This window comes from Lithobates pipiens, unplaced genomic scaffold (genome assembly GCF_037356315.1).
Source record: "Lithobates pipiens isolate NorthernLeopardFrog02 unplaced genomic scaffold, aLitPip1_a1.2 Scaffold_35, whole genome shotgun sequence".
In the NCBI taxonomy this organism is placed as follows: Eukaryota; Metazoa; Chordata; class Amphibia; order Anura; family Ranidae; genus Lithobates; species Lithobates pipiens.
Genome location: NW_027507811.1, coordinates 4,912,488 through 4,938,076, shown reverse-complemented (window position 1 = coordinate 4,938,076; position 25,589 = coordinate 4,912,488). Strand labels below are relative to the sequence as shown.

The 25,589-nt window shown below is 48.3% G+C and overlaps 3 protein-coding genes across 3 annotated transcripts in view; 2 read left to right on the top strand and 1 right to left on the bottom strand.

Moving 5' to 3' along the window:
* The window catches only part of LOC143955908 (uncharacterized), an 865,587-nt gene that overhangs the window by 759,855 nt on the left and 80,143 nt on the right, over positions 1 to 25,589 (bottom strand). The window lies entirely within an intron of this gene.
* Positions 1 to 25,589, top strand: part of LOC143955348 (uncharacterized) — a 316,606-nt gene that overhangs the window by 244,060 nt on the left and 46,957 nt on the right. The window contains 3 exon segments of the mRNA XM_077465415.1: positions 2,946 to 4,654; positions 21,397 to 21,465; positions 22,283 to 24,448. Coding sequence (XP_077321541.1) covers positions 2,946 to 4,654; positions 21,397 to 21,465; positions 22,283 to 24,448 — 3,944 coding nt within the window.
* On the top strand, positions 19,598 to 21,896 carry LOC143955972 (gastrula zinc finger protein XlCGF66.1-like). Its single transcript, XM_077466098.1, has 6 exons — positions 19,598 to 19,738; positions 20,492 to 20,620; positions 20,748 to 20,882; positions 20,971 to 21,094; positions 21,211 to 21,603; positions 21,728 to 21,896. The coding sequence occupies exons 2-5, from the start codon at positions 20,525 to 20,527 to the stop codon at positions 21,315 to 21,317; spliced, it is 462 nt and encodes a 153-aa protein (XP_077322224.1). The 5' UTR covers positions 19,598 to 19,738; positions 20,492 to 20,524; the 3' UTR covers positions 21,318 to 21,603; positions 21,728 to 21,896.

Here is a 25,589-nt window from a genome sequence, read left to right as displayed (position 1 = left end):
GTATATACTATTAGAGGAGAGATATAGTGTATATACCATTAGAGGAGAGATATAGTGTATATACCATTAGAGGAGAGATATAGTGTATATACCATTAGAGGAGAGATATACTGTATAACTATTAGAGGAGAGATATACTGTATATACTATTAGAGGAGAGATATAGTGTATAACTATTAGAAGAAATATACTGTATATACTATTAGCGGAGAGATATACTGTATAACTATTAGAGGAGAGATATACTGTATATACTATTAGAGGAGAGATATAGTGTATATACCATTAGAGGAGATATACTGTATATACTATTAGAGGGGATATATACTGCATATACTATTAGAGGAGATATACTGTATTACTATTAGAAAAGATATACTGCATATATTATTAGAGGGGATATATACTGCATATACTATTAGAGGAGAGATATACTGTATATACTATTAGAGGAGAGATATACTGTATATACTATTAGAGGAGAGATATATTGTATATACTATTAGAGGAGAGATATATTGTATATACTATTAGAGGAGATATATACTGTATATACTATTAGAGGAGATATACTGTATATACTATTAGAGGAGAGATATATTGTATATACTATTAGAGGAGAGATATACTGTATATACTATTAGAGGAGAGATATATTGTATATACTATTAGAGGAGAGATATACTGTATATACTATTAGAGGAGAGATATAGTGTATATACCATTAGAGGAGAGATATAGTGTATATACCATTAGAGGAGAGATATAGTGTATATACCATTAGAGGAGAGATATACTGTATATACTATTAGAGGAGAGATATAGTGTATAACTATTAGAAGAGATATACTGTATATACTATTAGAGGAGAGATATACTGTATATACTATTAGAGGAGAGATATACTGTATATACTATTAGAGGAGATATACTGCATATACTGTTAGAGGAGAGATATACTATTAAATGGTCAATCTGGTAAATATCATCAGACTCATTAACTTTAACCCCATTTTGTTACTGGCCGACTAATCGATTATGAAAATAGTAATCGATTCATTTCATAATCGATTAGTTGTCAATTAGTTGTTTCAGCCCTAATTTTTTTTTGCTAGAAAATGACATAGAACCCCCCCCCCCCCCAAACATTATATATGGTTTTTTTTTTTGGTTTTTTTTAGCAAAGACCCTAGAGAATACAATTAGCGGTCGTTGCAACTTTTTATCTCATATGGTATTCGTGCAGCAATTTTTCGAACGCGTTTTTTTCCAGAAAAAAAAACAGTTTTGTGCTTTAAAAAAAAACAGTAAAGTCAGCCCGATTTTTAATTTTTTTTGCATAATGTGAAAGAGGAAGATATACGCCGAGTAAATAGATACCCGACATGTCACGCTTCAAAATTGGCTGGGTATCACAGAGCATGGCAGAGTATGGCTGGGTATTGAAGGATATTGGCTGAGTATTGGCAGGGTATTGACTGAGTATTGGCTGGGTATTGGCAGGGTATTGGCTGAGTATTGGCAGGGTATTGACTGAGTATTGGCTGGGTATTGGCTGGGTATTGGCTGGGTATTGGCAGGGTATTGGCAGGGTATTGGCTGGGTATTGGCAGGGTATTGGCAGGGTATTGGCAGGGTATTGGCAGGGTATTGGCTGGGTATTGGCTGGGTATTGGCAGGGTATTGACTGAGTATTGGCAGGGTATTGGCAGGGTATTGACTGAGTATTGGCAGGGTATTGGCAGGGTATTGGCTGGGTATTGGCAGGGTATTGACTGAGTATTGGCAGGGTATTGACTGAGTATTGGCAGGGTATTGGCTGGGTATTGGCAGGGTATTGACTGAGTATTGGCAGGGTATTGGCAGGGTATTGACTGAGTACTGGCAGGGTATTGGCTGGGTATTGGCAGGGTATTGGCTGAGTATTGGCAGGGTATTGGCAGGGTATTGGCAGGGTATTGGCTGGGTATTGGCAGGGTATTGGCTGGGTATTGGCAGGGTATTGACTGAGTATTGGCAGGGTATTGACTGAGTATTGGCAGGGTATTGGCTGGGTATTGGCAGGGTATTGGCTGGGTATTGGCAGGGTATTGACTGAGTATTGGCAGGGTATTGACTGAGTATTGGCAGGGTATTAGCTGGGTATTGGCTGGGTATTGGCAGGGTATTGACTGAGTATTGGCAGGGTATTGACTGAGTATTGGCAGGGTATTGACTGAGTATTGGCAGGGTATTGACTGAGTATTGGCAGGGTATTGGCTGGGTATTGGCAGGGTATTGACTGAGTATTGGCAGGGTATTGGCAGGGTATTGACTGAGTACTGGCAGGGTATTGGCTGGGTATTGGCAGGGTATTGGCTGAGTATTGGCTGGGTATTGGCTGGGTATTGGCTGGGTATTGGCAGGGTATTGGCAGGGTATTGGCAGGGTAGGGTGTAGAAAGATGGCCGCCGCTTCGGAGCCGCTTTCCTAAGGCCGAGACCGCATGTGCCGATCGAGCGGGGTGACCCGTTCGGATCACGGATCGGTGACGATCCGTTGCACCCCCTACTATATATATATATATATATATATATATATATATATACACATAATATGTATTCTCTTTTGTTACACCCATTTCCTACCAGCTGGACATTTTATATCGGATGATGTGATTGGAGCACAGACTTTTACATGGTGATAATAATGTGATAACATCCTCAGACTTTGGAGCCTTAAACAGAAAGTGATAATGGGGGAGGAGTCAATAACCCAATGATGGGGGTCTTCAGGATCAGTCCAGTCTTCAGCTTGGTTGTTCTCCCCCCATCCTCACTCTCTGACCTCTGGTGAGGCTCAGCCCCGCTGTTATTCATGACAAAGCTGCCTGATGTGGGCGGAGTCCTGGTTTAGGGGAACCAATCAGCTGATGTCTAGTAATAATCTTTGTATTTGTATTTTAGTAGATGGACGGGAGATGAGGAAAACCTCAGAGGATTGTCTCACTTTGTCTCCAGACTGTAAAGTAGAAGATGAGGACATGACGCAGCGTTCAGAAAACCCGCCCATCTTCTATATGGTGGTCGGACCATCGTATTCCTCCAACCCTGAGGAACCTCAGACTGTGACGGATAATCCAACTGATAAGAAGTTTCCCTGTACTGAGTGCGGGAAATGTTTTTCACGGAAGTCTAATCTTTCCGATCATCAGAGATTGCACACGGGGAAAAAGCCGTATTCCTGTCCTGAGTGCGGGAAATGTTTTTTACAGAAGTCCAGTCTTACCACACATCAGAGATCTCACACGGGGGAGAAGCCGTATTCCTGCCCTAAGTGCGGGAAATGTTTTTCACAGAAGTCCAGTCTTACCACACATCAGAGATTGCACACGGGGGAGAAGCCCTATTCCTGTCCTGAGTGCGGGAAATGTTTTTCAGCGATGTCCAGTCTTTCTTATCATCAGAGATTGCACATGGGGGAAAAGTCGTATTCCTGTCCTGAGTGCGGGAAATGTTTTTCACATAAGTCCAGTCTTACCACACATCAGAGATCGCACACGGGGGAGAAGCCGTATTCCTGTCCTGAGTGCACGAAATGTTTTTCAGCGAAGTCCCATCTTTCCCAGCATCGGAAATTGCACACGGGGGAAAAACCATATTCTTGTCCTGAGTGCGGGAAATGTTTTTCACAGAAGTCTACTCTGGCCTATCATCAGAAATTGCACACGGGGGAGAAGCCGTATTCCTGTCCTGAGTGCGGGAAATGTTTTTCAGTGAAGTCCAATCTTTCCCATCATCAGAAATTGCACACGGGGGAAAAACCATATTCTTGTCCTGAGTGCGGGAAATGTTTTTCACAGAAGTGCCATCTTTCCGATCATCAGAGATTGCACACGGGGGAGAAGCCGTATTCCTGTCCTGAGTGCGGGAAATGTTTTTTACAGAAGTCCGATCTTTCCCGTCATCAGAGATTGCATACGGGGGAAAAGCCTTATTCCTGTCCTGAGTGCGGGAAATGTTTTTTACAGAAGTCCACTCTTTCCTATCATCAGAAATTGCACACGGGGGAAAAGCCGTATTCCTGTCCTGAGTGCGGGAAATGTTTTTCGGTGAAGTCCAGTCTTTCCACACATCAGAGACTGCACACGGGTGAGAAGCCGTATCCCTGTGCTGAGTGCGGGAAATGTTTTTCAGCGATGTCCAGTCTCTCCTTTCATCAGAGATCTCACACGGGGGAGAAGCCATATTCCTGTCCTGAGTGCGGGAAATGTTTTTTACAGAAGTCTGCTCTTTCCACACATCAGAGATCCCACACGGGGGAGAAACCATATTGCTGTTTTGAGTGTGGGAAATATTTTTCAGACACGTCCTTTCTTAAAAGACATCAGAGATCTCACACGGGGGAGAAGCCTTATTCTTGTCCTGAGTGCGGGAAATGTTTTTCACGGAAGGGCAATCTTTACACACATCAGAAATTGCACACAGGGGAGAAACCGCATTCCTGTCCTGAGTGAGGGAAATGTTCCTCACTGAAGTCCTGTCTTTCTGTACATCAGGGGGTCCCACACAACCCTGGAGGTGTATTAGTGAGTGCGGGAAATGTCTTGTATATGAATGTTGCTGGACATGTGGGGAAGAAGCACCCCCTGATATACACCTCAGATATACTCCATGGCTGATCTTCATCATGGAAGAAACAGTCGATAAGGAGATCAGAGATCACCAAAGACATGGATGAAGTGTTGTACCGTGTCGGCCATTGATAGCAGGAGATAAATAAAAATTGAGTCCTTACCTCTCATTGGCTGAGTACATTTTGTGGTATGGAGACTTAGAGGTCTTTTATTCTCTTGCAAGAGGTCTGTTTTCTCAAGTCGTCTTCCAGGACGAAACACGTTAACCCCACCACTTAAAAAGCTCTCCTTTAGGCCTTTTAAAATAAAAATGGAGTCATTACCTCTCATTGGCTGAGTGCATTTTGTGGGGGAAGATTTCACAAACACTGACAGGTCTGTTTCTATAAAACCTTTGTAGAATGAATGTGTAAAGGAAATGTGTGAGTTGTGTATAGAATTGTATTGTATTTTGTATGTATTGCACACGGCACTAATAATGTTTTCATTACATGTTTTGCATTCTTTCCAGTCCTGATTAGAATTAGCCTGCCTATGTTACGCCCCTTGTATTAGAATTAGCCTGCCTATGTTACGCCCCTTGTATTAGAATTAGCCTGCCTATGTTACGCCCCTTGTATTAGAATTAGCCTGCCTATGTTACGCCCCTTGTTACCATAAAAGTACAATTGTAATATCAATGTGCACATTAGTACATTTTGTGGTGTAAACTCTTGCAAGAGGTCTGTTTTCTCAAGTCGTCTTCCAGGACGAAACGCGTTATCCCCACCACTTAAAAGGCGATCCTCTAGGCCTTTTAAAATATAAATGGAGTCATTACCTCTCATTGGCTGAGTACATTTTGTGGTATGGAGACTTAGAGGTCTATTATTCTCTTGCAAGAGGTCTGTTTTTACCCAAGTCGTCTTCCAGGAGGAAACACGTTAACCCCCACCACTTAAAAAGCTGTCTTTTGGGCCTTTTAAAATAAAAATGGGAGTCCTTACCTCTCATTGGCTGAGTACATTTTGTGGGGGGAAGATTTCACAAACACTTACAGGTCTGTTTCTATAAAACCTTTGTAGAATGAATGTGTAAAGGAAATGTGTGAGTTGTGTATAGAATTGTATTGTATTTTGTATGTATTGCACACGGCACTAATAATGTTTTCATGACATGTTTTGCATTCTTTCCAGTCCTGATTAGAATTAGCCTGCCTATGTTACGCCCCTTGTATTAGAATTAGCCTGCCTATGTTACGCCCCTTGTATTAGAATTAGCCTGCCTATGTTACGCCCCTTGTATTAGAATTAGCCTGCCTATGTTACGCCCCTTGTTACCATAAAAGTACAATTGTAATATCAATGTGCACATTAGTACATTTTGTGGTGTAAACTCTTGCAAGAGGTCTGTTTTCTCACGTCGTCTTCCAGGACGAAACACGTTATCCCCACCACTTACCGTAAATGCTTCCTTTGACCAGAACCAGCACTATCTAAGACCCTTTAGCCCACCCAATCACCAGCCGTAACTCAGTGTAAGGTGAACAACAACTTCAAAACTTCTTTATTCAAGCACATGTTACCACAGATATACAACTCAGAGACAACCCCCCCACCACCCTTGGATTCAGGGTGGGGTAAACTGTCCAATCACAATAGACACGGAGGTCAGGTGTATTCAAACCTCTCATCGGTTAACGGTCTTATCAACAGGGAGAGCTGTTGGAGGAATTCGCCTCCATCACTCTCACAGCTAATCTACATACACATCCCATAATATCCAAGGCAGACAGACACAATAGAACACTGGAATACAGCCACACCCCAAACGATCACAGCAAAGAGTCCACAACAGCATTAGACAACACACAATATATATAACATTCCAGTGTGGCTGTACAGTGTGTCTAAATAGCACAGATCATAGTGGGGTTCTCAGTCACTCTGTGCCCCTAATGGACACAGGGTGATTTACACAGAAGAGGGGCCAAGGGAGCTGGACACGGAGTCTCCAGAGCTCTCCAGGGTATGCTGAGTTCCACAAACTGTGGAGGAATGTGATGTACGTAATGATAATCGGAAAATGCCTATTTTCTTATGTGTATACATGTTTCTATGCAACTCATTATATAGTATACAGATTAGCTTTGTTTCGGGACTAAGATGGCGCCTGCACCCTACCGCCCCCGCATTAGAAGTATGAGGAAGTGAAGAGGGAACAAGCTTCAGCCAAGCCTCCAATCCCGTTTCTGCATAATTCCTGTATTTCAGCCAATAAGATGTGCCTTGTAGACTGCTGACCACAATTACATAGTAGTGACGTATAGCTCTATTGCTCTTTGTGTATAAAACATTGGGCACCACCCTGCAATAAACATTGTTAAGGAAGTAATGGAACTGAGCAGACATGTCAGTGTGATTGCTCCCTGGCGTGCAACGCACACCTTCACTTTATAATTAGGAACATCAGCAGATATCTAACCTTGAACCCGTTTGAGGTTCAGATCCTTCACACCTGGCGCCGACAACATGGGGCCCCCAGGCTTCGACCGAAGGGAGACCGTGACCCAGGGACTGAGTGGCTGGCCGAGACAGACCAAGAGGGCCTGCGCAACCCTAATGCCGCGTACACACTATTGGGAATTCACGTCGGAAGAAGCTCTGATGGTTTTACCGACGGAATTCCGCTCAAGCTTTCTTGCCTACACGCGGTCACACCAAATTCCGATCGTTTAGAACGCGGTGACGTACAACACGTACGACGAGACTAGAAAAAGGAAGTTCAATAGCCAATAGCTTCCGTCTTGTAGTTGAATCTGAGCATGCGTGATTTTTGGCGTGTCGGGAATTGCATACACACGATCGGAATTACCGATCGAAAGTTTTTTCGTCTGGAAAATTGAGAACATGCTCTCAGTTTTTGGCTGGTGGAAATTCGGACAGCTAAATTCCGATGGAGCGTACACACGGTCGCATTTTCCAATGAAAAGCTCTCATCTGTCTTTTTCTGGCCGGAATTCCGATCGTGTGTACGCGGCATAACAGTGCGGTAAGCATATTTATACTTACCACTGTACGACTTGTTTCTGTCTGGTCTGGTCACTGGTCTTGTTGGCTCCTGGAGGTTGTCCAGAGGCAGGTAACTGTTATTCCTCACCTGGGGCTGTTTTAACTTACCTGCCACTGGATCTCTGCCGACTGTGTATTATTTGTTCAGTGTCTGTCATCCTGAAGGATTGCGACTCAGCAGACTGGAAGTACAATTGCAATTGAGTGTCCTGACTCAGGTGAGCTGTTGGCCCCCTGGGAACTCGGAACCTCTTGCGTGTCCTGACTCAGGTGAGCTGTTGGCCCCCTGGGAACTCGGAACCTCTTGCATGTCCTGACTCAGGTGAGCTGTTGGCCCCCTGGGAACTCGGAACCTCTTGCGTGTCCTGACTCAGGTGAGCTGTTGGCCCCCTGGGAACTCGGAACCTCTTGCGTGTCCTGACTCAGGTTAGCTGTTGGCCCCCTAGGAACTCGGAACCTCTTGCGTGTCCTGACTCAGGTGAGCTGTTGGCCCCCTGGGAACTCTGAACCTCTTGAGTGTCCTGACTCAGGTGAGCTGTTGGCCCCCTGGGAACTCTGAACCTCTTGAGTGTCCTGACTCAGGTGAGCTGTTGGCCCCCTAGGAACTCAGAACCTCTTGAGTGTCCTGACTCAGGTGAGCTGTTGACCCCCTGGGAAGATGGAACCTCTTGCGTGTCCTGACTCAGGTGAGCTTTTGGCCCCCTGGGAACTCGGAACCTCTTGCGTGTCCTGACTCAGGTGAGCTGTTGGCCCCCTAGGAACTCGGAACCTCTTGCGTGTCCTGACTCAGGTGAGCTGTTGGCCCCCTGGGAATTCGGAATCTCTTGCGTGTCCTGACTCAGGTGAGCTGTTGGCCCCCTAGGAACTCGGAACCTCTTGAGTGTCCTGACTCAGGTGAGCTGTTGACCCCCTGGGAAGATGGAACCTCTTGCGTGTCCTGACTCAGGTGAGCTGTTGGCCCCCTGGGAACTCAGAACCTCTTGAGTGTCCTGACTCAGGTGAGCTGTTGGCCCCCTAGGAACTCGGAACCTCTTGCGTGTCCTGACTCAGGTGAGCTGTTAAAGGAAAGAGGGCTTAAATGGGAATACCGGGTAGTCGCTCACACCAACCCCATATGTAGTTCCATTCGGCCATATAATAGATTGGACTATACCGGTACTTGGTAATGGAAAAACACTAATAAAATTTAAAATCAATATAATGTTTAATAAAGATATAAAACAAAACAACACTGAAATATCACTTGAAGGAGTACAATAATATGCACATCACAGTTGAGGTATTCCTGACGGGTTCTCCATAGGGAACATTCAACCGTAGAGAGTGCACAATAAATTTCCTCGACTAGTTTCGCGGGAAAAGGCCCGCTTCTTCAGGAGGATATCTATATAAAAGTATCACAGTCATTAGATAATACACACATGTAAAGATATAAGCAATACAGTTATCATAATGTTATTGATTTTACATACACAAATTCCCTATATGTTTAAAAGAGGAGGTCAGCTCACCCTACTTCAAGGAACAGGCTGCAGGTAAGGAGATCCGCAAAGTCCCCCCACGGTGAACATGGGGGATTGGTAAACGCCGGCTCTGGATAAATAATATTATAATAATTTATCAATTAGGAAGGGTATATCTTGAATTAAGGAAGAAAGGGGAAAGGGGGGGGAAAGAAGAGGGAAGGGGAAAGGGAGAGGGGAAGGGAGGGAAAAAGGGGGGGGGGAAGGGGGGGAGTGAAGGTGAAATGCTCCAGGTGACTACATATAATTACCAGAGGTATAAGGTCAAAAGTGATTAAACCATACTATTTAATATAAATGTGTGAAAATTATTAGCAAACCAAACGTGAATAATCAAGTGTATCCATGTGGATTGAGCAGTGTGAAAGGAGGAAAAGAAAGAAACCCTTCACCCCAATAAGGATCCTTAATTCCAGAGAGGGTTACAATAAGAACGAATCGGCTTACCAACAAGCCAATCAAGAAATCGTGTAAAGACAGGACATCAAGGTTGAGCTGGTTAAACAAGCTTGTAAGGATATTGTACCGTTCGCTGAGTATCAGATACCAGGTCCACTGTTAGATAGCTTAATGGCCATCAATACTGCAAAAGGTATATAAAACATTTGAATATAGACAGGGTAAAAGGCCGACGGGCATTATAAAGCCAAAGCGTCAGAGGAAAAATTGGATAAATTCATAAGTAAGTAACATCATATAAAGTGGTTACCTGTCAGCGGGGACAATATCCTAATACAGCCCTGATGGAGTCCGTGCGAACCTGTCCATTCGGCGGTCAAACAGACCGTTAAATAGACTCCCCAACACACATAGCGTCTGACGTCCGCCGGAAATCGGCGGCGTCCGACGTCGTGTGGTCCGCCTCTCCGCACAGCGCAGGCGTACTAAACGGTCGCTACTGCGCAGGTGCGTCCGGCGGTCTGATAGAGCGCCAGAACAGATTGCCTAGCAACCACTACGTCGGACGTACGTCCAATCCCGGCGGCGTCCGAACGTCATGTGGTCTGTTACCCCACACTGCGCAGGTGCAGTACTATACTGTTACTGCGCCAGTGCGCAAGGGAAACACTGACGGATCAATGATCCAGAGGTTAATCCTTGCAAGTCGGGCGAATAGTTCGTCCAGACCAGGGGGAACACATGTCCACCGGGGGGAAAAAGTTAAGGACACTCCATACCACCCGCAAAACATTGTCCCTCAACCCTAGGGATCAAAGCACATCTCCCCACATACAAGGGAAATTATAACAAGGGAAACAAAAAACATATCCATAAAATATAACATAATATACATCATTTTTAATATACAGAGAAATATATATATATATAACCAGGGGATATAGTCCCCCAGAAAAAAGAAGAAACGTACACCAGAGAATTACTTAGGTAACCATATTTAAAGGTATAAAGAGGGGGGGGGGGGAACAGGAAAGGGGGAAAGGAAAGAAGGGGGGGGGGTGGTTTTTTGGGTGGTATGTTAAACATCATCTATTATAAAAACGGTTTGTAAGAAATTGTCTCATTGAGACCTGGTGGTAGGGTGGCGTTGAGTCGTTCGATCCACAAAGTTTCCCTCTGTAGGATCGTTCGATCCCAATTTCCACCCCTAGGGTTTGGAGAGACTACTTCGAGGACAAAGAATTGGATCACTGTGGTGTCAAAACGATGGTAAAAGCCAATATGTCTACCAATTGTGGTAAGTTTCCCACTTTCTGAATAGTATAGGTGGTCACCAATCCTCTGTCTAAGCTCTCGGATAGTCTTTCCAATATAGAAGGCTCCACATCTACAAGTCATAAAATATATAACACCCTTCGTACTGCAATCAGAGAACGTACGAGATAGAAAAAAAAAGCTGTTGGCCCCCTAGGAACTCTGAACCTCTTGCGTGTCCTGACTCAGGTGAGCTGTTGGCCCCCTAGGAACTCGGAACCTCTTGCGTGTCCTGACTCAGGCGAGCTGTTGGCCCCCTGGGAACTCTGAACCTCTTGCGCGTCCTGACTCAGGTGAGCTGTTGGCCCCCTAGGAACTCTGAACCTCTTGCGTGTCCTGACTCAGGTGAGCTGTTGGCCCCCTGGGAACTCTGAACCTCTTGCGTGTCCTGACTCAGGTGAGCTGTTGGCCCCCTGGGAACTCTGAACCTCTTGCGCGTCCTGACTCAGGTGAGCTGTTGGCCCCCTAGGAACTCGGAACCTCTTGAGTGTCCTGACTCAGTTGAGCTGTTGGCCCCCTCTGAAGATGGAACCTCTTGAGTGTCCTGACTCAGGTGAGCTGTTGGCCCCCTAGGAACTCGGAACCTCTTGCATGTCCTGACTCAGGTGAGCTGTTGGCCCCCTAGGAACTCAGAACCTCTTGAGTGTCCTGACTCAGGTGAGATGTTGGCCCCCTGGCAACTCAGAACCCCTTGAGTGTCCTGACTCAGGTGAGCTGTTGGCCCCCTGGGAACTCGGAACCTCTTGAGTGTCCTGACTCAGGTGAGCTGTTGGCCCCCTAGGAACTCGGAACCTCTTGCGTGTCCTGACTCAGGTGAGCTTTTGGCCCCCTGGGAACTCGGAACCTCTTGCGTGTCCTGACTCAGGTGAGCTGTTGGCCCCCTGGGAACTTGGAACCTCTTGAATGTCCTGACTCAGGTAAGCTGCTGGCCCCCTGGGAACTCGGAACCTCTTGAGTGTCCTGACTCAGGTGAGCTGTTGGCCCCCTGGGAACTCTGAACCTCTTGAGTGTCCTGACTCAGGTGAGCTGTTGGCCCCCTGGGAACTCGGAAACTCTTGAGTGTCCTGACTCAGGTGAGCTGTTGACCCCCTGGGAAGATGGAACCTCTTGCGTGTCCTGACTCAGGTGAGCTGTTGGCCCCCTGGGAACTCGGAACCTCTTGCGTGTCCTGACTCAGGTGAGCTGTTGGCCCCCTAGGAACTCGGAACCTCTTGCGTGTCCTGACTCAGGTGAGCTGTTGGCCCCCTGGGAAGATGGAACCTCTTGCGTGTCCTGACTCAGGTGAGCTGTTTGCCCCCTGGGAACTCAGAACCTCTTGAGTGTCCTGACTCAGGTGAGCTGTTGGCCCCCTAGGAACTCGGAACCTCTTGCGTGTCCTGACTCAGGTGAGCTGTCGGCCCCCTGGGAACTCGGAACCTCTTGAGTGTCCTGACTCAGGTGAGCTGTTGGCCCCCTGGGAACTCGGAACCTCTTGCGTGTCCTGACTCAGGTGAGCTGTTGGCCCCCTAGGAACTCGGAACCTCTTGCGTGTCCTGACTCAGGTGAGCTGTTGGCCCCCTGGGAACTCGGAACCTCTTGCGTGTCCTGACTCAGGTGAGCTGTTGGCCCCCTGGGAAGATGGAACCTCTTGCGTGTCCTGACTCAGGTGAGCTGTTTGCCCCCTGGGAACTCAGAACCTCTTGAGTGTCCTGACTCAGGTGAGCTGTTGGCCCCCTAGGAACTCGGAACCTCTTGCGTGTCCTGACTCAGGTGAGCTGTCGGCCCCCTGGGAACTCGGAACCTCTTGAGTGTCCTGACTCAGGTGAGCTGTTGGCCCCCTGGGAACTCTGAACCTCTTGTATGTCCTGACTCAGGTGAGCTGTTGGCCCCCTGGGAACTCAGAACCTCTTGAGTGTCCTGATTCAGGTGAGCTGTTGGCCTCCTAGAAACTCGGAACCTCTTGCGTGTCCTGACTCAGATGAGCTATTGGCCCCCTAGGAACTCGGAACCTCTTGCTTGTCCTGACTCAGGTGAGCTGCTGGCCCCCTGGGAACTCGGAACCTCTTGAGTGTCCTGACTCAGGTGAGCTGTTGGCCCCCTGGGAACTCTGAACCTCTTGAGTGTCCTGATTCAGGTGAGCTGTTGGCCTCCTAGGAACTCGGAACCTCTTGCGTGTCCTGACTCAGGTGAGCTAATGGCCCCCTAGGAACTCGGAACCTCTTGCGTGTCCTGACTCAGGTGAGCTGTTGGCCCCCTAGGAACTCGGAACCTCTTGCGTGTCCTGACTTAGGTGAGCTGTTGGCCCCCTGGGAACTCGGAACCTCTTGAGTGTCCTGACTCAGGCGAGCTGTTGGCCCCCTAGGAACTCTGAACCTCTTGCGTGTCCTGACTCAGGTGAGCTGTTGGCCCCCTAGGAACTCGGAACCTCTTGCGTGTCCTGACTTAGGTGAGCTGTTGGCCCCCTGGGAACTCGGAACCTCTTGAGTGTCCTGACTCAGGCGAGCTGTTGGCCCCCTAGGAACTCTGAACCTCTTGCGTGTCCTGACTCAGGTGAGCTGTTGGCCCCCTAGGAACTCGGAACCTCTTGAGTGTCCTGACTCAGTTGAGCTGTTGGCCCCCTCTGAAGATGGAACCTCTTGAGTGTCCTGACTCAGGTGAGCTGTTGGCCCCCTAGGAACTCGGAACCTCTTGCATGTCCTGACTCAGGTGAGCTGTTGGCCCCCTAGGAACTCAGAACCTCTTGAGTGTCCTGACTCAGGTGAGATGTTGGCCCCCTGGCAACTCAGAACCCCTTGAGTGTCCTGACTCAGGTGAGCTGTTGGCCCCCTAGGAACTCGGAACCTCTTGCGTGTCCTGACTTAGGTGAGCTGTTGGCCCCCTGGGAACTCGGAACCTCTTGAGTGTCCTGACTCAGGCGAGCTGTTGGCCCCCTAGGAACTCTGAACCTCTTGCGTGTCCTGACTCAGGTGAGCTGTTGGCCCCCTAGGAACTCGGAACCTCTTGAGTGTCCTGACTCAGTTGAGCTGTTGGCCCCCTCTGAAGATGGAACCTCTTGAGTGTCCTGACTCAGGTGAGCTGTTGGCCCCCTAGGAACTCGGAACCTCTTGCGTGTCCTGACTCAGATGAGCTATTGGCCCCCTAGGAACTCGGAACCTCTTGCTTGTCCTGACTCAGGTGAGCTGCTGGCCCCCTGGGAACTCGGAACCTCTTGAGTGTCCTGACTCAGGTGAGCTGTTGGCCCCCTGGGAACTCGGAACCTCTTGAGTGTCCTGACTTAGGTGAGCTGTTGGCCCCCTGGGAACTCGGAACCTCTTGAGTTTCCTGACTCAGGTGAGCTGTTGGCCCCCTAGGAACTCTGAACCTCTTGCGTGTCCTGACTCAGGTGAGCTGTTGGCCCCCTAGGAACTCGGAACCTCTTGCGTGTCCTGACTTAGGTGAGCTGTTGGCCCCCTGGGAACTCGGAACCTCTTGAGTGTCCTGACTCAGGCGAGCTGTTGGCCCCCTAGGAACTCTGAACCTCTTGCGTGTCCTGACTCAGGTGAGCTGTTGGCCCCCTGGGAACTCTGAACCTCTTGCGCGTCCTGACTCAGGTGAGCTGTTGGCCCCCTAAGAACTCGGAACCTCTTGAGTGTCCTGACTCAGTTGAGCTGTTGGCCCCCTCTGAAGATGGAACCTCTTGAGTGTCCTGACTCAGGTGAGCTGTTGGCCCCCTAGGAACTCGGAACCTCTTGCATGTCCTGACTCAGGTGAGCTGTTGGCCCCCTAGGAACTCAGAACCTCTTGAGTGTCCTGACTCAGGTGAGATGTTGGCCCCCTGGCAACTCAGAACCCCTTGAGTGTCCTGACTCAGGTGAGCTGTTGGCCCCCTGGGAACTCGGAACCTCTTGAGTGTCCTGACTCAGGTGAGCTAATGGCCCCCTAGGAACTCGGAACCTCTTGCGTGTCCTGACTCAGGTGAGCTGTTGGCCCCCTGGGAACTCGGAACCTCTTGAGTGTCCTGACTTAGGTGAGCTGTTGGCCCCCTGGGAACTCGGAACCTCTTGAGTTTCCTGACTCAGGTGAGCTGTTGGCCCCCTAGGAACTCTGAACCTCTTGCGTGTCCTGACTCAGGTGAGCTGTTGGCCCCCTAGGAACTCGGAACCTCTTGCGTGTCCTGACTTAGGTGAGCTGTTGGCCCCCTGGGAACTCGGAACCTCTTGAGTGTCCTGACTCAGGCGAGCTGTTGGCCCCCTAGGAACTCTGAACCTCTTGCGTGTCCTGACTCAGGTGAGCTGTTGGCCCCCTGGGAACTCTGAACCTCTTGCGCGTCCTGACTCAGGTGAGCTGTTGGCCCCCTAGGAACTCGGAACCTCTTGAGTGTCCTGACTCAGTTGAGCTGTTGGCCCCCTCTGAAGATGGAACCTCTTGAGTGTCCTGACTCAGGTGAGCTGTTGGCCCCCTAGGAACTCGGAACCTCTTGCATGTCCTGACTCAGGTGAGCTGTTGGCCCCCTAGGAACTCAGAACCTCTTGAGTGTCCTGACTCAGGTGAGATGTTGGCCCCCTGGCAACTCAGAACCCCTTGAGTGTCCTGACTCAGGCGAGCTGTTGGCCCCCTAGGAACTCTGAACCTCTTGCGTGTCCTGACTCAGGCGAGCTGTTGGCCCCCTAGGAACTCTGAACCTCTTGCGTGTCCTGACTCAGGTGAGCTGTTGGCCCCCTGGGAACTCTGAACCTCTTGCGCGTCCTGACTCAGGTGAGCTGTTGGCCCCCTAAGAACTCGGAACCTCTTGAGTGTCCTGACTCAGTTGAGCTGTTGGCCCCCTCTGAAGATGGAACCTCTTGAGTGTCCTGACTCAGGTGAGCTGTTGGCCCCCTAGGAACTCGGAACCTCTTGCATGTCCTGACTCAGGTGAGCTGTTGGCCCCCTAGGAACTCAGAACCTCTTGAGTGTCCTGACTCAGGTGAGATGTTGGCCCCCTGGCAACTCAGAACCCCTTGAGTGTCCTGACTCAGGTGAGCTGTTGGCCCCCTGGGAACTCGGAACCTCTTGAGTGTCCTGACTCAGGTGAGCTAATGGCCCCCTAGGAACTCGGAACCTCTTGCGTGTCCTGACTCAGGTGAGCTGTTGGCCCCCTGGGAACTCGGAACCTCTTGAGTGTCCTGACTTAGGTGAGCTGTTGGCCCCCTGGGAACTCGGAACCTCTTGAGTTTCCTGACTCAGGTGAGCTGTTGGCCCCCTAGGAACTCTGAACCTCTTGCGTGTCCTGACTCAGGTGAGCTGTTGGCCCCCTAGGAACTCGGAACCTCTTGCGTGTCCTGACTTAGGTGAGCTGTTGGCCCCCTGGGAACTCGGAACCTCTTGAGTGTCCTGACTCAGGCGAGCTGTTGGCCCCCTAGGAACTCTGAACCTCTTGCGTGTCCTGACTCAGGTGAGCTGTTGGCCCCCTGGGAACTCTGAACCTCTTGCGCGTCCTGACTCGGGTGAGCTGTTGGCCCCCTAGGAACTCGGAACCTCTTGAGTGTCCTGACTCAGTTGAGCTGTTGGCCCCCTCTGAAGATGGAACCTCTTGAGTGTCCTGACTCAGGTGAGCTGTTGGCCCCCTAGGAACTCGGAACCTCTTGCATGTCCTGACTCAGGTGAGCTGTTGGCCCCCTAGGAACTCAGAACCTCTTGAGTGTCCTGACTCAGGTGAGATGTTGGCCCCCTGGCAACTCAGAACCCCTTGAGTGTCCTGACTCAGGTGAGCTGTTGGCCCCCTGGGAACTCGGAACCTCTTGAGTGTCCTGACTCAGGTGAGCTGTTGGCCCTCTGGGAACTCGGAACCTCTTGAGTGTCCTCACTCAGGTGAGCTGTTCGCCCCTGGGAAGACGGGACCTTGCAACAAGCGTTTACGGAGGTTGTGACTCGGGGTTGACAGTGTGAGAGACCCCTGAGGGTTTAGCTCAGCTGCTGAAGCTTTGCGGTGCAAAGGGCTGCAGGTGTAATGTCATGTCCCAAATGTGTATGTGTATGTGGATTAAAGTGGTTGTAAACCCTTACAACACACTTTGACCTACAGGTAAGCCTAGATTAAGGCTTACCTGTAGGTCCAAGAAATCCTAAACCTACACGGTTTAGAAGATATTTGCCGAAAGACAGGCACCGCTGTCTACGGCGCATGCACCCGTCAACGGCGATATTCCACGCGTGGCGGCTCCCGTGCGTGATGTCATTGCGGCTTCGCTGAACGACAGCGGCGGAGCGAGACCCACCAAGAAGATGGATGCGCCGGACTACAGGGGATAGCGGTGACATCGCTGGCTCCTGTGTCAGGTAAGTGACACATAATGGACTACTATGCATTATGCTTTACCTTTGCAGGGAATGAATGAGTTGATGAGTTTACTTCCTCTTTAATGTTTGGCATCCATGAGGGTGGCTGGAGCTTAATATATAGAAAGGAACAGCCAGGAGAATGCGAGGAGACCGCTAGAGGAGCCTGTTAGTTTTTCCTTGTAGCGCTACGAGCCCCCACCCTTGGATTCCTGTGTAGAATGGAGCAGTGCAGGAGGGATATTAACCCATTCGTTGAGTTGCCCGTACTGCCCCTGAAGCCGTCAGCCGAGACTGTGGCAAAAATAGCCAAGCCAGAGAAGGGAATGCTAGCATGTGATATTGTGAAGAGGAGAGAAGGTGACCAAGTAGTTAAAAAGTTGTTCAAAGTAGCGAAAGTATGTGATTTGAAAGACTGTGCTGGCAGACTACAGCTGGAGGAGTGGCGTGTACTGATAAAAGAACAGAGAGGAATCCCGTGTGATAACGGTTTGCTGGATGTGGCGGAGACTTGGTACAGATCTGCTAAAGCATTGCACAAAGAAAATTGGATAGAGGGAATTAAGAAGGCGCAGGTCCATGCGACACAGACCCCAGGCCAGGAGGGCCATGAGGTCGGAATAGCGGACCCCGAAAAACAAACCAACAAAAAATGGCGTCGGTACCTTTTAAATACCCTCTCACAGAATGCACAGCAGGGAGACCACTCCCACCGAGCTATTTCCGAGCAAGAGGTGGTATTCAATACATCCTGCCTGCTGCATTTCCACACCTACCGGCGGTGACAGCGACACCTATGGTCAAGTGGGAACCAGTGCAACCCAGCTGGACTGGCACAGAAACCAGAACTTTTAGGAAAAATTAGTCTGAGCCCAACTACAGCTTCAGACAATTAAATTTGAAAAATGATAGCGTCTGCTCATTAGGATCAGGGAGCTACATATACTATTATTTTATGTTGTTTATCCGGGCCTTTAGGTGTGCAGCATCTCTGGAGGCTGGAAAGACTGGTTTAAATAGTTGATTTACCATATTTTATTTACTCATTATCTCATTTTACACCAAAAGCGGGAGTGTTATTTTGTTTATTTCGATTTATCCCCTGGAAATTCATACCAAAACCCTAATCCCAGCAAGCCTGGCTGGCCAGGTAAGCCCTTGTACACACAGTCGGACATGCCGACAACAAAATCCGTCAGATTTTTTTCCAACGGATTTCGTCCGAAACTGGAGTTGCATACACACGGTCGGACAAAGTTGTCAGAAAATCAGATCGTTCGGAAAGTGATGATGTTCGTTACGATGGGACTACGTTGCGGCTAGTAGCCAATAGCTTTGGTCTCGTAATTTGATCTGAGCATGCGCGGCACTTTGTCCGATCGGAATTCTCTACAAACGATCGGAAAAAGTCAGATTGGATTTTGTTGTAGGAAAATTTGAGGTCCTGCTCTCAAATTTTTTCTGTGAAAAAGTCCGATAGGGCTCACACACGATTGGATTTTCCGACAATATAATCCGATCGGGCATTTTCCGCCTGAATTTCCAACCGTGTGTAGGGGGGCTAAGGGTAGTGAGCATGCGATAGTAAAAAGGTTCAGTTCAATTCAACTAAATACCCATTTAGTTCAGCCATTCTCTAAATCTGTGATTCTCAGCCAGGGTTCCATGGAACACTAGGGTTCCTCCAAACGTTGCTAGGGGTTCCTTCAGCATTGGGCAATTTCTGCCTCTCAGATGAGTTTCCACTGAGACCATTGATCTTTTTAGCTATCTGTAATGTAAGGAGGTAATTTTTCCCAATGACCACAAGTGTAAGGACCATTCTTCCCACTGACCATCACACTATTGTATCATGAATTGTAGGTTTCTACTTTTTAGTAGGGGTTCCCCAAGACCAGAGAACTATTTCAAGGGTTCCTCTGTGTTGGAATGGTTGAGAAAGGCTGATCTAAATCTTCAAACAAGCATAATTCAGTCTGAACCTCGTTTAAGACAAAATCTGGAGCCCATTCCTAGTGGTCAGGGTAATGGTCTATTACACTGGTGACCAATATAAGAAGGACACCCTTATATCAGTGGTCAGTGTAGTGGTCCTTTACATTGGTGACCAATGGGACAAGGACCCCCTTATATCAGTGGTCAGTGTAGTGGTCCTTTACATTGGTGACCAATAGGAGAAGGCCCCCTTTATATCAGTGGTCAGTGTAGTGGTCCTTTACATTGGTGACCAATGGGAGAAGGGCCCCCTTGTATCGGAGGTCAATGTAGTGGTCCCTTACATTGGTGACAGTAATATATTTCTATCCCCTTGGTGGGAGTGGAGATGACCCCATCTATAAGGATATAAAGTACATACATAGGCACAAGGCAGTTTTCACACTACGAGACGTTTCTCGGGGGCTGCAGTTCCTCTGAGCTCCACAAGGTGGTGATCTCACTTCTACCTGTACAGGAAGTCTCTATGGAAGACAGGAAGTGATGTCAGGTATAAATAGGAAGTTCCGGGTGAGAGGTGAGTCAGGAGGAAGTGGAGAGGAGACGTCGCTGGAAGTTGAGCAGAGGAGGTAATAAGATCTTATTTTCTATTTACACCGGGGCCGGGAACATTCACTTCATTTTGCAGATAAATTAAATATGTTCCTCTAGACAAACCGCACTGACAATAAATAGACATGGCAAGGACCATACATAGCCTACAGTGGGCAATTATTACACTACACAGGCAGCCAATGGACAATCATTACACTATGCAGCCAACACAATGATGGAGTGCTGGGGTCAGGAGTATGGAGCATAGAGCCCCTTACATTGCTGGTCAGGAGGAAGAAAACCTTCCCCAGCCTGCCATGAAGAATATGTTCCATCATTGGTGTCAGAGGGAGGAAGATACTGAGGGAAGTAGATTAGCTGAGGGGGTCCTGATGCTGGAGGGATTTGGGGCCCCTGAGGGGGGTAGTGGAGTTGAGCGGCTCTGGGCCCTTTTATAGGGTAGGTGGGCAGCAGGGCTCTGATAGAAGAGGAAGCTGTATGGCTCAGGGAGGAGGACACTTGGTCTATGATGGTCCTCCCACCTGCACTTACTTTACAGACCTCCTTACAGAACTCCTGCCAGGAAATGAAGGCGACCTTCACATTCTTACCATCCAATAAAACTTACATACCAAGTGTAATAAAGAAGAGCAGTCCTTCACCCCATAGTGGGCACTCGTACCCCCAATCCCTTTTGGGAGAACACAATAGATCCACACCTTCACATCCACATCCTATTATTGTGTGATCAATACCATCCAAATAATTCTTACTTTAATTTCCCAAAGTTATCCGTCTACAAGGAGACCTGTATAGATCAAATGACGGCACCAATGAGGATGGAGGAGGACCGGAGTCACATGACTGAGAAGATACTAAACCTCACCCTGGAGATCATCTACCTGCTGACCGGAGAGGTGAGGAGGATTCTGGGAGGTCACATGACATCACTCTTATCTCTATTAATAAAACACAGACCTGACCGGAGAGGTGAGGAGGATTCTGGGATTCTAACATGATATTCCTATTGGTTCCCCAATACAGAGATTTCCTCTTGTGAAGTCCGGTGATCATATGACCATCACAGTGCCTCCATGTGACTCCCTAAAACCTGAGAGACACAACATGGAGAAGATTCTAGAAGTCACCAAGAAGATGATGGAGCTGCTGACAGGAGAGGTGAGGAGGATTCTGGGAATTCTGGGACATTATCCAGTAACAGACAAGGGATGTGTCTGGATGGTGACTGTATCATTGTGTGTGTCAGGTTCCTATAAGGTGTCAGGATGTCACTGTCTATTTCTCCATGGAGGAGTGGGAGTATTTAGAAGGACACAAGGATCTCTACAAGGACGTCATGATGGACAATCAGCCGCCCCTCACATCACCGGGTAAGAGGAGACTTTATTGTAAAGGAGAGAGCAGTACGGAGGCTCCACCTCGATCCCCCATCATCTGATAAACACATAGAAACAATGTATTCAGTCAGTGTGTGTGTTTCCTACAGATGGATCCAGTAATGGGAACCCACCAGAGAGATGTCCCCGTCCTCTGTATTCCCGGGATTCCACACAGGAAGGTCACACCATCCCCCACCATCATCAGGTAGGGTGAAGAATATTAATTTTTGGTAGTTGAGATTTATACACAGGCTTTTTTGCTTCAATTAATTTATTTTTATTATACGTTTTAGAGTGGAAACCTTGAGAATTATAATATTTGTATCAAAGAAGAGTATAAAGAGGAGGATGAGGAGTACGGTGTGATGGACACATTTTCAGAAGAACCCAAGGATATGATGAAGCAACCTAGTAATAGGAACCCACCAGAGAGATGTCCCCGTCCTCTGTATTCCCGGGATTCCACACAGGAAGATCACACCATCCCTCAATGTTACAAGGTAGTGGATTGGAGCATCTAGAACATGGACTTGTGTAGAGGATGTGTATTTGTTCTATATGATGTCACAATAATAAATCTTCTATCTTACAGATGATATTTTCTCTCTCATTTTCTTGGTTTAGAGTGGAGATCCAATGGATATAGAATTTGAGGTGAAATCAGAAGAAGAAGAGAGGTATGTGAGGGATGATCAGCAGTCTATGGAGGAGGATGGAATAACGGGGACATTTATAGAGGAGGACACTCCTACAGAGATCAGCACAGGTGGGTCATTAACACTAAATCCATTCCTCCAATCATACTGCTCACTGATTGGTCCAGAGTAGGGCGGGGGCTGGGTGATATCAGCCTGTAATCCCCTGGTCACTTTCCTGAGCTGTTGTTCTCCCCCATCCTCACTCTCTGACCTCTGGTGGGGCTCAGCCCCACTATTATTCATGACTAAATCATGGACTAAATAAGGAAGTGCAGGACTTCTTGTGTTGGGAAGATGGCAATGAGTGATAGAGGGGGAGGGGACACTCGTCCTATAATCCCCTCATCACTGTCACTCCTATAGAAGACAGTTCTCGTTGTTTCCTCACTCTCTGACTAAGGTCCATGAATAAAGAAATGATCTGGTAGGAGATCAGAGGACCCATTTACTAGTTACCTTGAGGGGGGAATTGTAAGATCCTCAGAGACAAAGCTGCCTGATGTGGGCGGAGTCCTGGTTTAGGGGAACCAATCAGCTGATGTCTAGTAATAATCTTTGTATTTCTATTTTAGTAGATGGACGGGAGATGAGGAAAACCTCAGAGGATTGTCTCACTTTGTCTCCAGACTGTAAAGTAGAAGATGAGGACATCACACAGTATAGTCCAGGAGAAAACCCGACTACCTCAAATGTCCATCCGGCACCACACAGTGTAGATGGACCATCGTATTCCTCTTATCCCGAGGAACCTCAGACTGTGCGGGACGGTGCCGGACCATCGTATTCCTCTTATCCCGAGGAACCTCAGACTGTGCGGGACGGTGCCGGACCATCGTATTCCTCTTATCCCGAGGAACCTCAGACTGTGCGGGACGGTGCCAGACCATCGTATTCCTCTTATCCTGAGGAACCTCAGACTGTGCGGGACGGTGCCGGACCATCGTATTCCTCTTATCCCGAGGAACCTCAGACTGTGCGGGACGGTGCCGGACCATCGTATTCCTCTTATCCCGAGGAACCTCAGACTGTGCGGGACGGTGCCGGACCATCGTATTCCTCTTATCCTGAGGAGCCTCAGACTGTGCGGGACGGTGCCGGACCATCGTATTCCTCTTATCCCGAGGAACCTCAGACTGTGCGGGACGGTGCCGGACCATCGTATTCCTCTTATCCCGAGGAACCTCAGACTGTGCGGGACGGTGCCGGACCATCGTATTCCTCTTATCCCGAGGAACCTCAGACTGTGCGGGACGGTGCCGGACCATCGTATTCCTCTTATCCTGAGGAACCTCAGACTGTGCGGGACGGCGCCGGACCATCGTATTCCTCTTATCCTGAGGAACCTCAGACTGTGCGGGACGGTGCCGGACCATCGTATTCCTCTTATCCTGAGGAACCTCAGACTGTGCGGGACGGTGCCGGACCATCGTATTCCTCTTATCCCGAGGAACCTCAGACTGTGCGGGACGGTGCCGGACCATCGTATTCCTCTTATCCTGAGGAACCTCAGACTGTGCGGGACGGTGCCGGACCATCGTATTCCTATTATCCCGAGGAACCTCAGACTGTGCGGGACGGTGCCGGACCATCGTATTCCTCTTATCCTGAGGAACCTCAGACTGTGCGGGACGGTGCCGGACCATCGTATTCCTCTTATCCCGAGGAACCTCAGACTGTGAGGGATAATCCAACAGAAAAGAAGTTTCCCTGTCCTGAGTGCGGGAAATGTTTTTCACGGAAGTCCAATCTTTCCGATCATCAGAAATTGCACACTGGGAAAAAGCCGTATTCCTGTCCTGAGTGTGGGAAATGTTTTTCAGTGAAGTCCAGTCTTACCACACATCAGAGACTGCACACGGGGGAGAAGCTGTATTCCTGTCCCGAGTGCGGGAAATGTTTTTCACAGAAGTCCGCTCTTTCCCATCATCAGAAATTGCACACGGGGGAAAAGCTGTATTCCTGTCCTGAGTGTGGGAAATGTTTTTCACAGAAGTCCCATCTTGCCTATCATAAGAAATTACACAAGGGGGAAAAGCCATATTCCTGTCCTGAGTGCGGGAAGTGTTTTTCACAGAAGTCCCATCATTCTGATCATCAGAGATTGCACACGGGGGAGAAGCCATATTCCTGTCCTGAATGCGGGAAATGTTTTTTACAGAAGTCCGATCTTTCCCGTCATCAGAGATTGCACACGGGAGAAAAGCCTTATTCCTGTCCTGAGTGCGGGAAATGTTTTTCACAGAAGTCCCATCTTGCCTATCATCAGAAATTACACACAGGAGAGAAGCCACATTCCTGTCCTGAGTGCGGGAAATGTTTTTTACAGAAGTCCACTCTTTCCCGTCATCAGAGATTGCACACGGGGGAAAAACCATATTCTTGTCTTGAGTGTGGGAAATGTTTTTCACAGAAGTCCCATCTTGCCTATCATCAGAAATTACACAGAGGAGAAAAGCCTTATTCCTGTCCTGAGTGCGGGAAATGTTTTTTACAGAAGTCTCATCTTTGCTATCATCAGAAATTACACACGGGGGAGAAGCCATATTCCTGCAACGCGTGTGGGAAATGTTTTTCAGTGAAGTCCAATCTTTCCAGACATCAGAGATCTCACACGGGGGAGAAGCCGTGTTCCTGTCCTGAGTGAGGGAAATGTTCCTCACTGAAGTCTTGTCTTCCTGTACATCAGGGGGTCCCACACATCCCTGGAGGTGTATTAGTGAGTGCGGGAAATGTCTTGTATATGAATGTTGCTGGACATGTGGGGAAGAAGCACCCCCTGATATACACCTCAGATATACTCCATGGCTGATCTTCATCATGGAAGAAACAGTTGATAAGGAGATCAGAGATCACCAAAGACATGGATGAAGTGTTGTACCGTGTCGGCCATTGATAGCAGGAGAAAAATAAAAATGGAGTCCTTACCTCTCATTGGCTGAGTACATTTTGTGGTATAAACTCTTGTAAGAAGTCTGTTTTCTCAAGTCGCCTTCCAGGACGAAACACGTTAATCCCACCACTTAAAAGGCGGCCCTTTAGACCTTTTAAAATAAAACTAGAGTCATTACCTCTCATTGGCTGAGTACGTTTTGTGGTATGGAGACTATTATTCTCTTGCTAGAGGTCTGTTTTCTCAAGTCGTCTTCCAGGACGAAACACGTTAACCCACACCACGTTTTGCGGTGGAAGATTTCACCAACACTTACAGGTCTGTTTCTAAAAACTTTGTAGAATGCAGCGATTTTTTTTTCTTTTTAAATGCTTAAAGTGAAACATTAAAAATGTCCAATTCCTTTAAATAACATGTCTGGGGGGGTCCTAATCCTTCCTGTGAAGGGGGATATCTCTGTGATGTACAGAAAGTGCTGCAGCAAGGCCGACCTTTATGAAGGAAAAAAGTGTTATAAACCCTTGTCCTCAACAGGTCTATGTCCGTTGTAAATGCTTCCTTTGTCCAGAACCAGCACTATCTAAGAACCTTAACTCAGTGTAGGGTGAATAACAACATCAAACTCCTTTATTCAAGCACATGTTACCAAAGATATACGACTCAGGGACACCCCCCCCCCCCCCCCACACCACCCTTGCATTCAGGGCGGGGTAAACTGTCCAATCACAATAGACACGCAGGTCAGGTGTATTCAAACCTCTCATCGGTAAACGGTCTTATCAACAGGGAGAGCTGTTGGAGGAATTCGCCCCTACCAATCTCACAGCTAATCTACATACACATCCCATAATATCCAAGGCAGACAGACGCAATAGAACACTGGAATACAGCCACACCC

Bases quoted from the DNA above. Each gene is read 5' to 3' on its own strand.
- LOC143955972 (XM_077466098.1), top strand. From the start codon at position 20,525: ATGACGGCACCAATGAGGATGGAGGAGGACCGGAGTCACATGACTGAG. The intron at 20,621-20,747 runs GTGAGGAGGATT...TCCCCAATACAG, and splicing joins TCTACCTGCTGACCGGAGAG to AGATTTCCTCTTGTGAAGTC. The intron at 21,095-21,210 runs GTAAGAGGAGAC...TGTTTCCTACAG, and splicing joins GCCGCCCCTCACATCACCGG to ATGGATCCAGTAATGGGAAC.